General features: G+C 41.7%; 1 protein-coding gene across 1 annotated transcript; it reads left to right on the top strand.

The window, feature by feature from the left end:
- Nucleotides 1-12,862: 12,862 nt before the first annotated feature.
- LOC103335963 (2-oxoglutarate-dependent dioxygenase 19-like) lies at nucleotides 12,863-15,905 on the top strand. The gene is made up of 4 exons (XM_008238999.3): nucleotides 12,863-13,340; nucleotides 13,419-13,654; nucleotides 14,564-14,891; nucleotides 15,394-15,905. Exons 1-4 carry the CDS (start codon nucleotides 13,047-13,049, stop codon nucleotides 15,649-15,651), a joined length of 1,116 nt encoding a protein of 371 aa, XP_008237221.2. The 5' UTR covers nucleotides 12,863-13,046; the 3' UTR covers nucleotides 15,652-15,905.
- Nucleotides 15,906-16,594: the final 689 nt, after the last annotated feature.

The raw sequence follows: 16,594 nt of genomic DNA, 5'->3' as shown, positions 1-16,594 counted from the left end.
ACAGTGGTATTTTTTAATACAAATGATAGTCTAAACTACACAGGGGAGGGGGCTTTTCTTAGACACACACACCATAAGGGTTCAAATTCGAGACTATTTATATGCAAGTCAATGCTATTTTGCACTAAGCAAAACCCTGTTGACAGAACAATAATATTATAACTACATAAGATGTTCAGCCAAAACAATTATACTATTTTGAATTTAAAAAAAGAATTCAAAATTTAAAACAAAGGTTATCTAAAAACTAGTATGCTCAACAAGAGCTCAAGAGCAGCATGGTTCAAGTCAAAGATCTAAAGTCATGTCCACAAGCCCAATCCATTTTATATTATACAATTATAAAAATATCAATGTGAGACTAGTTTTGTATTTGTTTACCCTGAATCTCCTACCTCAAAAATAGGTAAGAGATTGTGTTATTTTAAAAGCGTGTCACTATTAGCAGGGCAAACCATAATAGACTTGAATGAAATTAATTAACTTATGTGCTAAGAAACTTAACTTCTAACTAAACAATTGTGCATTGAATAGGGAATGGATTCAATATGAATTCTTTTCTATGCCTCAAGATGAATAAGAACTTTATTATTTCTCTATTATAAAGCTAGGAATATGAAATAATTTATGGAATTTCCAAGCTATTGACAACGGGTTTTGGGGCCTCAAGCCCTATGACATAGTCGATCGACATGAGTCATTCTATAAGGGCAAGTCCACCACATGTGAATTACCTAGGTAAGAGGGGGCCCAAGGGCCAAATTCCAACTTCAGCTGTTCACCCATTTTATCTTTGCCACTGTGATGGAAGGGTAAAATTCCTTCATCGCCCGGAAACCATTGACTGGTCAACAAATCGCTTTCTTTGATGTGCAAGCGTGCCACTGCTAGCTATAAAAATCCTAGCAAACTTTTTAAAAATGGATAACTTGCGCCCCAAGTTACTGATTTCTAAACAAGTGATTGTGAATTTGGGTAAGAAATATCTCCCAAGTAAGTTCTTTTCTTGCCTCAAGGTGGTGAGGACTTCACAATTTATCACAGTACAAGGTTGGTAGTTCTGGCCAGAATAAATGATAATAAAGAGGACTGCTTTTAGCGAATCGCCCTTTACAAGACTTGGAAGGAAAAAATCAATTCTAGAAAGACAAAAAGAAGGTGGAATTCCATCTCTGCCGGATAAAAGCTTCTAATCCGGCCGGACTGTATCTGTCTTTAGGATCGTTCCCAACTTCAATCGCTCGATTTCAGTAAATCGATACCAAAGTTCAATTCGACAGTGAGCTTTAATCTACTTCAAGCTTTGGGAAGCTTTGAGCGGCGAATCTGCTTCTTCATCTAAAAGGGCGAAGTGGTGGTCTCGAGGACTTAATGAGCCGAACTGCACTGTAAAATTTGTTGAGGTTTTCATATTTGTGAAAACTCAAACTCTGCTTGTCTTGGCTTTTGCTTAACCAAATTTGTAACGAGAGAAATCTCGTTTTGAATGACTTATTTCTCTAAGTCCGAACTTTGGGAGTTCTGATCTAAAGCTGGTTTCTCTTGTGGCTCAAGTGAGCTTTTGATTGATTTTTGGTTGTTTATTTGATTGATCCATTGGTCCCTTCGCCCTGTTCACTCCCTCTTATATTTATAAGAAATGCTTAGGAGTAGGGTTTCTTTCTTTTAATAATGGGCGGAAAAAAATCTCAAAAGATCTTTCATTTTTTAAATGCAAAGAAAGAGGGGTTTTATCAATTCTAGCAGATAAGCTCTCAATAGTCAATTCCTACGGTAGTCACTTCCCTGTATTTTTGAAAGAGAACCTGACCCTTTCTTTAATTCCAACTGCCTCTCGTGAGAGCTCAAACCGTGATGGTTAGTTTGATTTCTTTTATTTTGAACAACTCCCTGTCTTCCTGCCTATCTCTTTTTGAGAACATAGCCTGCTTATCTCTTGAAAAGATGGTGCCTTCTTTGGAGTAGAAATATTATTTCTAAATATATATATATATAAAAGGGATTCGATCTTCTAATGGCAGAGATTCAGAGAAGTCTTTTTGCTTAATTATCTGCTTTCATTTAATTCTCAATCACTTCTTGTATGATAGTTGGAATTGTTGACTTCTAAGTCAGGTAGCCACGTGATTCTTGAAAATAGGCTTTCCAAAAGGATTTTTTTGCTTTCCTTTTTGACCAACTTTAGTGGTTGATTTATCATTTTGTAAAAATCATGGGCCCCTCGATTTGGTTTTGGGCTTTTAATCTTGCCAGGCCCAGTCTGAATTTTCGGAGTTTATGGGTTGATTTCTCTCTTTCTGTTTTTTCCGAGGCCCAAGTTTTGTTATGTTTTTGATAGTTTCCAGGCTGGGTCCTCTTGGATTTTGGGCCTTTGATTCCTATTTGCAAAGTCTGGATGTGGGTCTTCTGGCTTTTGTTATTTTGGGCTCTTTAGTGTTGGGCTGGGTGCGCCAGACTTTGGGCTAAACAATGCCCCCTTGAATCTGAATCGTTTTGAAAAACGTTTCTTTTCAACTCTCAACGGTTCTGATTGAATCAATTGGCCATTAATGTTGCGCGTCATTCTCTTCGGTTTCGATTAACCCACGTGTACCACGTCTTGTCTCTTGAGCTAGACTTGGGAAATCGTGATTCTTGGCTAGTTTTGATAGATGACTCCTCGCCTTCTTCCCCCATGTTTCTAAGTTTTTAAAAGAAATTTAAACTCATAGTTCCTGTTCATTCGAAAACCTAGCTTTTCAAATCTTGCCCTTTTCAGTTTTCTTCGAAGTTTCTACCCTTCCCTTTGCTCAAACCCTGCCTTCCTTATTACCTCCTTTTGCTCCAACTCTAAACATCTGAAAAAATGTCTACTCCAAAAACCCATGCTCAATCTTCCTCTTCTGTTCCTCCTGCCTACATTATTGGGGCTAGAGTGGACAACCATGCTATCGAGGTTCGGAGTAAGCTCCACCCATTTGCTCAAAAGAATTTGGATGAAAATGTCCTCTATTTGTTTGAGAACACCCTAGTTCTAGGACCTCACTAGTTTGGCCATGTTCTGACTTAGATGGCGGAGCTGATCAAAAAAGATGCTGAAGCTCCTCTATGTTTCCAAAGTACTTACTGCCTGGCCCCTCACTGGGTTAGCAAGAATCGAGCTGCTCGTTCCTCAGTAAAGTGAGGAATAGTCTAGTGAAGTGGGTGATTGGATTGAGCTTCTTCCAAGATATGGAGCTCACCGGAGAAGGGCTGGAATCTCGATGCCATTCTTCCGTCGAAGCAATCCATCAACAGGGATGATAATCTTCTAGTTTGCTGCCCTCTGTTTCTAGAATTCTTCCAAGCAACACGTTTGATTTCCGTATGGATCCTATGGCTCCAACCCTGCTGGATATGGCTCAGATTTTTGGATTGAGACCCCATGGACGTCCTGTGGATGCAAGTGGGTGATTATCATAGGAAAAAGAATCAAGATAAGTTGGCCAAGCCATTCACTATTTCTCCAGCCACCATCAACTAGAACTGCTCATTCTCTAACTACTTGAGGAAATTTAGTCTTGAGAAAGACAAGGATCAGCAGATATGTTATTTCTCTGTCTTGGCTAAATAGGTTCGCTTTCCCAAATCGTTCCTCAGCAGTTCTACTCGAGTACTGTGCACTGGCAAAAGCCCTGCACAATCATACTAACGTTGGACTTGGACCTGATTCGCTCACTTATTTAGGAACCGCACACCCTGGTACCGAGAATCCCTTGAATCTGCTCGCTTAGTGCGCTCGATGATCCAGATCGGCTGCAAGTTTATTTCTGGAACCGAGGTTTCCGGATATAGTTTTGCTGAAGACCAAGTTTTGGCTCTTCCCTTGATATCGCAGAGGTGCCCAAGCATCCATTGAAGAGTATCGATGTTCTTCATCAATGCACAAAAAGATATGCTGCTCAAAGGTAGGTGGTGATCAGAAGAACATATCCTTGGTTCCAGCCTAGATTCAAATTGTTTGAGAAGGAACTAGAGGAAGAAGCGGCCAGAATTGACTTTAGGAAGAAGTTCCTGAGTGTAACCCTTCTAAGAGACTTGCCCCATGGAGGTGGAAAGCCTCCCAATTATCATTTGGGGGCAAAAGTCTATCACCCCAACTTCTGCAAGATAGCTTGGCTGCCCTCAGCTCATTCCACTTAAATCCTATAGAAGCTGTAATTGGGCCACTTCTTGGTAAAAACAATGTTCTTAATTTAAATATAAGGCGCGGGCTTTTTTTTTTTTGAATGCCTTGTATGTTGTTTTTTATACCACGCCGTTTTGTCTAACTCGCTCGCCTACTTCTTGCACTGATTTGTAAGCGTCGAGCCATGATCGTTCTAAATTTTCTAAACCACAGGGCCTTTGTCAGTCACACAGCTCTTTGTCTTTCGCCCAACTCGCTTAAAAGCTCGAAGAAATTGAGCCTTTAGCTCTATTAGTTTATTAATACCACGGCCGAAGGTCTCGACATAAGGGGATGTGCCCATAGCCGAGTGTTTTGATGTGTGGCGCCCAAAAAATCTTAGGGAGCAAGTCTCGCCAAGTCCTGGGCTTTCCAAGTGGAGTGCGGCCCTGCAACTCGGCGTTCCGCCACCTCTGGGCTAGGCCGTCCTTGTTCGCCCGCGGACCCTTCGGTCCGAGGACCCACGAGGAGCGACTCCACCTGGGTTGGAAGTGGCGGCGGACTGCGGCCTATCGTCCGACGGCTTAGTCTGCTGGGCCATCTGAACGAAGGGCTCCACCGTTGCGGCCGAGCCGTGCGGCATTAGATAAGCGCCGTAGGTTTGGCCGGGGTGAGTGCATGTTGCGCGGGTGGACAGCCATGGTATGAATCGGGCGATCTGGGCCGCGAACGCGTGGGCTGCTTCCCTAATGACAAGGCCAAAGCATGGAGTGGGGCCGCGCCGCTGGGCAAGTCGGCCGGGACTTACTCCTGTTGGTGGGATTGCCCCAGATTATCGGTCGTGGCCGAGAATGCTGGCCGTGAGCTCGCAACGCTGGTATGGGCAGAGGTGCCGAGGCTCTGCCACCGTAGAGCTCGAACCTTTCACGCTCTTGGCTTCTCTGTCCGCTGGGAGGTGTCGTGGATGACGGCGGCATCCTTTCTCGAAAGAGCGTCCGTAGTTACGAGGAGAATCATGCCCATTGCGGCCATGAAGGGCGTCTCTATCTGTCGGCTGCTTAGCTATCGGATCCTCCACCATCGTTTCACCATGGTTTTTCACGATGGTCCCACCGGGTTGAGGGGATGTCCGGGCCGAGGGATGTGCGTCAACACATGACGTCCTCCTTTTGGATGCGGTGCGGTTGTGCGTGGCGTGCGGCCGCGGTTTACCGTCTTGTCGAGATGGTGATGGGGTGCAGGTAGAAGATGTTCACATGATGCGCTGTTTCGGGTTCGACTTCTAATCAAATGATTATGGCCGAGAGAGGAACTGGTCTCGGCCGTCAGGTTCACGGCATGAGCTACAAGGCCATTTAGTGGTGTTGGTGGTGGGTTTTAGGCGGTGCTCCGGCGCGTTGCTCGGAGAGCGACGGTCTTATGATATGTGGGGTGAATGAGGCGATAACAGGGATGGTGCTCTAGCGCCTTGAAAATCAAGGGTCGTATGATATATTGATGAATGGATTTTCCTTACAATCTACCACTACTCCTAGGAAAGCATGTAAAGGTATTGAAAGTGCATCACAGGAAAAATAAGTTGCTCCGTGGGAGGCTTTTGGTTTGGTGTTTGAACCCCTTGAACATGGTCTTGAGCTTAGTATTTATAGAAGGAGTCCTGGAGGGCCAATCGAGGCTGAAAAAAGATCTGCCTGATGGCTTGAAAATATCTACATGGTGGAGTCTGATCGGGGCAAGTGGGTTGTCGAATCGGCATTTGGGATCGTGAAGCATGGTGGTGTGACCCCCATAAATCTCGGCAAATCTCGCCACCGCTCGATAGTGGTTCTGCACTTGACCGTGGGAACGCATTTAATGCTTTGGTCCAGTGGTTGGTGATCGACCTCAAGTTGTGAGAATGCATTGTGAGAATGTTTGCGCATAACCACTCGATTCCTGTTACCAAATCCCGACCTCAATCAATTCCCTCTCGCCCTCGTGCATTAAATGCTTCTTGCAACCAGTAGTTTTTGTGGCGGTCGAGGCACTACTTCATTAAATGGGGCATGGGACCCTGAGGCCACGTGGCGACTTGACCATAGTATCTTTGGCCGTGTTTCTCATGGACCTCGGCCTTGGCCCATAATGTCGTAGTTGTGAGGCCGAGAAGATCCTGCTTCGTATTTTCTTACATTTTGAAAATGCTAAATGTTTGCGAACGTGGCGTTTGATCCATGAAGCAGTGCCACGGCCGAGAAGAGGTCCTTTCGACGATCGTGATTTATTTAGGCATAAAGCAGCAGCTCGATCCTTTTCCTGGCTGATTGGGACTAAACATCGAGTTCGGAGGTTTAGAACAAAAAATCTATTCCATCCTCTAGAGAACTGGCTAGACCATCTTCAATGAGTCTCTGGGCCGTGACACCATAAGGGCGGCCGTTCTGGTTGACTCCAAGGAAGGTGAAAGGACCAAGGTCATCATGATAATACCTTGCCTCAAAACACATGGCAGAGGGCAGAAATGGTTGTGGATCGACCTCTACTATCTTCATGTAACCTTCTTCATTCCATAGAGCTAATTGCTGATGTAGAGTGGAGGGAACACATAGGCTTTGGTGGATCCAGTCCCTGCCAAGTAGTGCATTATAAGTGGTAGAAGTGGTGTCTACCACAAAGAATGCAATCTTTAGCTCTTTGGTTCCAACTATGACATCCACATCCAAGATTCCATGAGTCTTGGTGATGCCCCCAGCAAAATTGGTGACAATCAAACGTGTTGGAATCAAATCCTTCTACATCTACCCATCTTGCTCAAAGAATCTGTGAGGCAGAAGATTAATAGTTGCACCTCCATCTACCATGACCTTGGAAATAGGAATACCCCCAAAGTTTGCTGTTATGAACAGAGGTCTGAGGTGATTGGACATTTCCTTGGTTGGTTTGGAGAAGCAAAGGTTCTGCCGATTTTGAGCGATTCCGCTTGTCTTGGCAGCAGGTGTTTGTTGTTCTAGCACTTCCTCTACTTTTGCCAACCTGCACTCAAAGCTTTCCTAGGAGAAAACATCCCCTTCCATAGTGTTTTCTTCTCCCTCTGCTGCTCTAAATGTTTCTAGTAAGATGAAGACCATGTTGATGCCCAAATCACCTTGCAAAAGGTTTTCCAATTCTGCACCAAAAGCTTGGTTTCGCATCTAATTCTCCATGATATTTCATCATTCCTCCCCATATTCTTCTGTCCAGTCTTCATGTTCTCCTGCTTTGAGGAGTCCATACTAGTCATCTGCAGATGGTTCATAGTCCAACCTGCTCCTCGTCATCTTCTTCATTCCAGTCTTCCTGTTCTTCTACCGAATAGGTTCGGGTTCTCCTTGTACTTGAAGGTTCAAGCTAGTTGGCTAAGGATGAGGCAAGATGGGCGGAAGGTCTATTTGGAGATTCTGGCTTTATCGACCACATGTAGTTGGCAAATTGTATGTTCCGCGGATGAGGTATACGGTTCCTTCCTTTTCTGGCGTAAGGCTGGTCTCGGAAGTGCCTCGAGTGTTGTCCTCGCTTTTTAGGAATGTGCAGACGCTTTGAACCCTCCTTTTCGAAGTTCCGTTAACTCTAGAGTTGGTCTACCACTTTTTCAAATGTAATACCATCTACCTTTTATGATAGTTGCCAAGGGTTTTTCGTTCGGGCATCTTGATTGGTATTTCCAGGGCTGCTCTATCATCCTTACATTGTCCGAAAGGGCCTAAGATAATCCTTCCGCTCTGCTCTCGGGATGAGGTTCCAATCTGTCAAAAACACTAGGTGTGGGCCGATTCATCATCGCCCGTAACCACTTCTAACTCAGTTTCACACTTGCACTTGCCGCAGAGCACTACCCAGTGAGATAATTGCCCTTGGCCTTTCATTAGTTTCCCTTGTGACGCTTTGCCTCTCGAGCTAGCTTCCGTCGTTGGTCTCGCTTCTCTGCATTACAGCCAATTTAAGTTGACCATGTTGACTTGTGGTGGTGAAAAGGATCTATTGTGGTGATGGAGGTTTCTCACGCTTTAGCCTTCCTCATGTTATTCCTCTCGTATGACATCTCAAAGCAACAATTGGTGGAATGGTTCCAAGAGTTGTGTCACCTGCAATCTCGCCTTGAGTTCTTCTGGCTTGGGCAATCTATGAGGTGTCTCTATTACCTTCTGTAGTAGCATATCATCAAACAAGGCATCCACATTGGTCAGATCGAAGGAATAGACCTTGTTCTGTGTTGGTTTGTTTGGAACAAACCCTCTAGTGAATGGTGGCGGCTTCTGGTCCTTTGGAAGCTTTGTAAGAGCCTTGCAGTTGATAGGATGTTTTAATTTTTCCATATTTGTCACTGCAATCTCTCTTTCCTCTGAGCCCTCTATGTCCTCTTTTGATTCTACCTCAACCAAATGGACTGAAGAAGAAGGGGTCTTGTAGTATGTGCCTTTGGAGGAATTCCTCTTCTGTTGTTAATTCCTCTTCTGTTGTTCTTCCCTGAGCAACTCCTCATACTTGGACACTTTGTCAGCTAGTTCTGCCAGGTCTCCAAATAGCATCCCATCAAACCTTTTTTCTCAGAGAGATTTTAAGAGCAGCTTGAGCCATCTGGATGAAATGTCTTTCTTCCATAGGGATCCGACATTTCATTTTGAGCTTTCTGAACTTAGTTATAAAGTCCTGAGCAAATTCATCTTCACTATGCTTGAGGGCAGCAAGATCACCGATGGTGACTTCGGCCGATCTGGCAGTAGTCATGAACAACGTTTTCCATCTACTCCCAAGTTTGAACATAATTGGCTGGTAGATTGGTGTACCAGGTGAATTCCCAAAAAGCCTTAGCTTTAACAGAGGGTTATTCTCTATGGCTATACACTAGACAAAAAACCTGCCTATATGTTCGATTGACGAAGCATGGGGATCTTCTCCGTTGAACAAGGTAAAGTTTGGCACTGGAAACCTGGGGAGAGAGGTATTTGATCAATATAAGCCGGATATGGCTTTCTGTAAGTGGACCTCTCTCCTCTCCTGGCTTTAGGCTCCATCATTCTCTCAGAGTGCCCCATGTCATTCAGAGTATTGACAGGTCAGATTTAGTCCTGATTACAGCTGGACTTGGTCAATCCTTTGATCCAATCTGTATGGCCGTCAAAACTTCCTCCCTGTGTTCTTCCTCTTCTTCAACATCTAGATGATTCCTCCAGTTTAGCCCCTGGCCTGTTCCTATCATTGTGGCCAAAGGGGTTAATTCCCCTTCGCCTATTCTCGCCTCTTGTTAGTGGAGGGAATGGATTAGGATCCATTCTTCTAGGCCTATAAAGCGCACACCTGGTGCCTCGTAGAAGTGCCAACGGTTGATCACGTGGGGCCACGGGTTGTGGAATAGGTGGAGGTTCGCTGATTTTGAAGAGCCTGAATGGCGCAGGCGGATTGAGGCCTCACGTTCTTGGAAGGGAAGGGCTCCTCCTCCCAACTGGATCTCTTCATGCCCTCGTATTCCAGCTATTTATACAATGAGAGGGTTCTCCTGGTATGGCCACGCTAATCCTAGTAGAGGGCCATAAGGAAGGTCTAGTTGCTAGACTACAAAGACATCCGGATTTGGAATTCTAGCCATGGTAGCTTCACGGTCCTTTGTGAATGCTGTTAACTCCGCCATTGCATCATGGTGCTCATGTTATTGAGAGTATCGCTCATTTGTGTTGTAACCTCCTGGAATATAGATTCCGTATTTGATTCATCCTCCTGAGCCGACCTGGAACGCTCGCTCGCATCGCTGCGTGGGCTGATTGTCCGCGCGTCACTTTCTTCTAACTCCGGACTTTCCCCAGAGCTACCGATTTATCTCCATGGCGTGGTGCGGGTTCTGCTAGAGCTTCTAATATTCATAAACTTGAGAAGAATTCATCAAAGTATGTATACTGAGAAGTCCCACCGCGTGCCAAATTGTTCACCTGTTTTATTTTTGCTCATGTGATGAAATGGTAAAATTTTTCACTGCCCTGAAAACCATTGACTGGTCAACAAATCAACTTTTTTTGGTGTGCGAGCATGGCACTTCTAGCAATAAAAATCCTAGCAGACTTCTTAAAAATGGATAACTTGCGCCCCAAGTTACTGATTTCTAAACAAGTGATTGTGAATTTGGGTGAGGAATATCTCCCAAGTAAGTTCTTTTTTTGCCTCAGGGCGGTAAAGACTTCACAATTTATCACGGTACAAGGTTGGTAATTCGCCAAAATAAATGATAATAAAGAGGATGTTTTTAGCGAGCGCCTTTACAAGACTTGGAAGGAAAAATCAATCCTAGAAAGACAAAAAGAAGGCTGAATTCCATCTCTGCTGGATAGAAGCTTCGATCCATTTGGATTAGGTGTATTTGTCTGGCTAGATTCCCAACTTCAATTGCTCGCTTTTGTAAATTGATACCAAAGTTCACCTCGCAAAGCTTTAATCTACTTCAAGCTTTGAGAAGCTTTAGCGTTTGAGCTGCAGCTTCTTTAGTCTAAAGGGGCAGAAGTGGCTGGTCTCGAGGACTTAATGAGCTGGAACTGCACTATAAAATTTGTTAAGGTTTTCATATTTGTGAAAACTCAAACTCTGCTTGTCTTGGTTTTTGCTGAACCAAATTTGTAAAGAGATAAATCTCATTTTGAATGACTTATTTCTCTAAGTCTGAACTTTGGGAGTTCTAATCTAAAGCTGGTTTCTCTTGTGGCTCAAGTGAGCTTTTGGTTGATTTTTGGTTGTTTGTTTGATTGATCCATTGGTCCCTTCGCCATGTTCACTCCCTCTTATATTTATAAGAAATGCTTAGGAGTAGGGTTTCTTTCTTTTAATAATGGGCGGAAAAAATTCTCAAAAGATCTTTCATTTTTTAAATGCAAAGAAAGAGGGGTTTTATCAATTCTTGCAGATAAGCTCTCAACAGTCAGTTCATACGGTAGTCACTTCCTTATATTTTTGAAAGAGAACCTGACCTTTTGTTTAATTCCAACTGCCCCTCATGAGAGCTCAAACCGTGATGATTAGTTTGATTTCTTTTATTTTGAACAACTCTCTGTCTTCCTGCCTATCTCTTTTTGAGAACATAGCCTGCTTATCTTTTGAAAAGATGGTGCCTTCTCTGGAGTAGAAATATTATTTCTAAATATATATATATATATATATAATGGATTCGATCTTCTGATGTCAGAGATTCAGATAAGTCTTTTTGCTTAATTATCTGCTTTCATTTAATTCCCAATCACTTCTTCTATGATAGTTGGAATTATTGACTTCTTAGTCAGGTAGCCACGTGATTCCTGAAAATAGGCTTTCCAAAAGGATTTTTTTGCTTTTCTTTTTGACCAGCTTTAGTGGTTGATTTATCATTTTGTAAAAATCATGGGCCCCTCGATTTGGTTTTGGGCTTTTAATCTTGCCAGGCCCAGTCTGAATTTCCGGAGTTTATGGGCTGATTTCTCTCTTTTTGTTTTTTCCGATGCCAAAGTTTTGTTATGTTTTGATAGATTCCGAGCTGGGTCCTCTTAGATTTTGGGCCTTTGATTCCTATTTGCAAAGTCTGGATGTGGGTCTTGTGGCTTTTGTTATTCAGGACTCTTTAGTGTTGGGCTGGGTGCGCCAATTTTTGGCCCAAACACTAGCGCGCCAAGTCTAGCCTGGGCAAGGGTTAGGTCCCACGACCTGGCAAGCCCACGGGTAAATTCAACTTGAATTGCTCTGGGCAAAATGACACAATGCTAAGTCCAAAAATTCCAGATTTTTTTTTTTAAATTTTATAAATACCTAGCTATATTCTTTACTTCCCACACCAAAAACTCTATACAAATTCATCTTCTCATATCTCATTTGAATAGTAATTGTCTTTGCCTTTTGGGGTAGAAATAAAAAAAGGAAGGGCTGCCACTATTCATGTGAATAGTGACAAACCTTGCATTGCCTTTGTCTTGCCATTACCTTGCCCTTACCATTTAGGCCTCATTTGGTTCGCGTAATGGATTTGAGGGGAAATCATTTCCCATGTCATTTCCCAAAGAATGGGAATGAAAGATTCATTTCTCACGTTTGGTAATATCAGGAAAGTAACCGAGAGATTTCACTTTGTTTCCTTTCCCATGTTTGTTTTGAGTAGGAATGGAAACAACGTTTGTATAATTTTCCAATTATACTCATATTAAATCAAATAAAAAAATAATACATTTAATGATACGTTGTCATTATAAATTGTTCATAGGAACAAAATAGTCATGAAAATTGTGCATTGAATGTTGGCTCATTTTCCCAAACTTTCCCATGAGTAGGGAAAATAAAACTCAATTTAAGAGGAGGGCTTCACTTTCCCCATACTTTCTCATGTGCTAGGTAATCATTTCTCATATCCTGGACTTACCAAACATAAAAATAATTGAATTCCCAAGTCTCCTTTCCCATAAACCAAACAGAACCTTAGAGTGAATGTGCTCTAATAAAGGCCTTAGATAGTACCTTCATTACAGAATTCTGCTCTGTAAAATGGGGTACCCGCTTTCCCCCTTTTTCTTTGGCTAAAAAAGTTCCCTACATGTACAAAAAAAAAAAATCCATAATAAAATGCATATTAAAAGGCTGAGTAAATCACTCGAAGACCCTGTATTTTTTTATTTCTTTTATGGGAGTGAACCACTCAAAGACTGTGTCCTAAAGTGTTGGTCCAAAAATGTGCATTACGACAATTATCTATTATCTACATTATTGGACTCTCTCCTCACCTCCATCCCAAATTGCCGAGATATCATCTCTCTCTCCCTCTCTCTCTCTGTGATCTCTCCCTCTCTCTCTTTATCTCTCTCTCTCTCTCTGATCTCTCCCTCCCTCCCTCTCTCTCTCTCTCTCTCTCTCTCTCTCTAGCTCTGTCTCTCTCTCTAGCTCTCTCTCTGTCTCTCTAGCTCTCTCCATGGCTGCAACAGATCCAACGTTCAATATCCACTACTCTTCACAAGTTCCCCATGATCAGCCAGCCAAACTGATGACCAGCATCAAAAAGCTTGCAGAATCACCAGGCATCACCTTCATCCCTCCCACTCATACCTACACAAACAATCCCCATGATGATCTGGCAGCTTTGATAGATACAGAGTCAACGATCCCCACCGTTGACTTTTCTCTCCTCACATCTGGCACTGCCCAACAGCGCTCCCAAGCCATCCATGACCTTGGCAAAGCCTGCCAGGACTGGGGCTTCTTCCTGGTACTATTTTAATTACAGATGGGAATTAAATTGTTTAATTTAATTTTAATTTCTTTTTTCCACGTGTCAATGACATAGGTGATCAATCATGGTGTGCCAGAGAGTCTGATGAAGGCGATCTTGGATGGTTCCCAAGGGTTTTTTGATCTGACGGAGGAGGAGAAGCACGAGTTTGAGGGGAAGCATGTACTGGATCCAATCAGGTGTGGGACCAGCTTCAATGCCTCGGTGGAGAAGGTGATGTTTTGGAGGGATTTTCTCAAGGTTTTTGTATATCCTGAGTTCCACTTCCCCACTAAACCTGCTGGCTTCAGGTACAATGTTTTGTTTTTTTTATACAGCGATATTTAAAGAGGGGAATCGAACCTAAAATATTGGAATTTATTTTTATGAGTTAAATCAGGGACAAAAATCACTTGCTTTACCTTATAATTGAAGGGAGTATTTTTGCTCACTTTAACTCAAGGTGTATGCTTACTACTCTTTTCAATACTTAATACGAGTCCATAAACATAATCATGGTTACATAAATCAGAGTAAAAAGTTAACTATGATTAGCGCTATGAACATGTGTCAAATATCAAAAAGGGTGGTAAGCATACATCTTGAGTTAAAATGGTAAACAAAAATATATCCTATAATTGAATGGACTCTAAACCCTTGAAAATTCATAAATTTGTTAGGACAAGTTTCGCAACATTGTTTTTGTTTTTATTTTTTTTTCTAATTTTTTAATTAAAGACAGAGAAGATATAGGAAAGATACTGCATGCTAGGCTGAAACACAAGATGTGTGAGAAGCAATAATCCAAAACAAAGTCGAAAAACCACTTCCAAAACCTCTGAAGGAGTGCGATTAAGTACCACCCTTTAAAACAAAAATTCTAGCAGCCATCCTCGTAGGCAAATAAGCCTGAATTATCCCCGGTCGATGTACCACGAACGTGATTATACACTTTTGACATGTTTGCTTACCTGAAATATGTATGAAAAGAAATGTGAAATATTATGATTCATGACTTCCCTTACATATACGAACATATATAAAATCAAAAAAGTTCACATTATAATCCGTAATTAGATTGGTTAAAAGGCGTAGTTGGTCTCATATCTATTCCAATTCCAAGTAAAGATACCATAAAAATAATTCTCGCATTAAATATTTAAAAGAAAGACCTGTGATGATGAATTTAGTGAAACGGGTTTACCTTTTGTTTGCTTTAGTGAGCTTGCATTAGAGTATTGCAAAAGAACGCGACAAGTGACAAGAGAACTCCTGAAAGGAATATCAGAGAGCTTGGGATTGGAAGCCGACGACTTAGAGAAGTTCTTGAATGTTGAGTCAGGCTTGCAGATCTTCATTGCAAACATTTATCCTCCATGTCCACAGCCAGAGCTTGCCTTGGGAATGCCACCTCATTCTGATCATGGCCTCTTGACCCTCCTTATACAAAATGGCATTAATGGCCTTCAAGTGCAACACAAGGGTAAATGGGTCAATGTCAATGCCATGCCCAACTCCTTCCTTGTTAACACTGGTGATCACCTGGAGGTATGGTTTCTCGCACAAATTCTTCATTTCTTTGACTAAACATTTGTTACATTTGTTGTTCCAAATTTAGGGCCTTTGATGACAATATAAGGTTAAACGGGTTTTGGGACAGTCACAATTTGCATATGGCAAGATTTGAATGAAACGAAGGAAATGAATGAGTCGTAATTGTTTCAAATGTACTGGATCTAGTTACTTCAAATACATTCAATCTAATGTATTCTAGTTTTTGTAGAAAATTAAGAAAAACACAACATATTATATTTCAAATTTTTTAAATGTGGGTAATTGGCACTCCGCTAATCTCCACGCGCACTCCAAATTGAAAATTTTTATAATTTTTATGGTACTAACAAGTCATTTTAGTCGTTTTAGTAAGTAAAATGGTACTAGCAAGTCGTTTGAGAACACTTCACAATGTCATCTCATGATCTAAATTGTTTCATTTTTTAAGTAACCTAACCTCCACAATTACAGCTCACTTTTTTCCTACATATGCTAGATTTTTAGCAATGGGAAGTACAGGAGCAATATTCATCGAGCAGTGCTGACCAACAAAGCTACAAGAATATCCCTTGCCACTCCAACTGGTCCATCTCTTGAAACAGTAGTTACGCCTGCACCCGAGCTCATAAACAATGAAAACCGTAAGCCAGCATATATTGGGATGAAGTATAAAGATTACTTGGAGCTTCAACAAAGCAGCCTGCTTGATGGCAAATCCATCTTGGATCGTGTACGGGTTTCAAACTCTGAATAAATCGGTGGCTGCTGTGTCTGGTGCTTCTACAATTACTGTGCTTAATTAATTAGTACAATGCTCTAATAAACGAAAGTTGTAATATCACCAGAACAAGTTTGTCAAATGTAAGCAATATCCAAACTTGTGAGTGGCGGAGCCAGGATTATGTGTGGAGGGGTCAATATATTAGGATTTAAGGTTGATTTCTTTCCCAGTGTTAAGCTTGTAAATAAATAAATAACTAATTATCTTTAATTTCCTATTTTGTTAAATATACTTGTGAAAGAAAGATTTAATTGGTTGTTTCTTTTAATTTTTATTAATTATGTTGGTAGAATCTAGGAGTAACTTTGCCATATTGCTAAGGAAAGAGTCTTTTAGTTGGAGGGGAAAATGTATATCCTTCTCTCTTTATTGTGGGGGGCCACAAGCATTAATTTCATATATATATTGTCCTAAGTTGTACAATGTAGAGGCAATATATATACTATTTCAGAATTTTGGGAGGGCCGAGGCCCTTGCAGGCCTATGCACACCTCCGCCCCAAGTTGTATGATTTATAAACATTTTAGAAAATGCTCCTTATCCCTCAAGCTTGTATAATGGGGTATAGTGGTAACTAGATCGACATTAATTGATGTAAGAGTGGAGCTCATAAGGTGAAATGCAAGAATTGATGGAAGGAGTGTTGAATTGGTGCAGAACCTGTAGAGTGGGTACAACAACTTAATGAATAGTGTGGTTGGGACTTTCATTATTGTAGACTACATGAATCGATATGCTCGCCTATAAGAGGATCCACAATTAGGGGGTATATTTTCGGAGGTCTAAAGCCACTTTTACTTTTTCTTTACACATCGGCGATGTAAATAATTTTTTTTTTTATGTTAATTTGTTTTTGGGGTTTTTTTTATTTATTTATGTATTAACATTTTTCAATTAATTTTATGTGTATTAGGTA

The sequence above is a fragment of the Prunus mume genome, linkage group LG6 (genome assembly GCF_029339155.1).
Source record: "Prunus mume cultivar Tortuosa linkage group LG6, ASM2933915v1, whole genome shotgun sequence".
In the NCBI taxonomy this organism is placed as follows: Eukaryota; Viridiplantae; Streptophyta; class Magnoliopsida; order Rosales; family Rosaceae; genus Prunus; species Prunus mume.
This window is presented reverse-complemented; position numbering and strand designations above follow the sequence as displayed.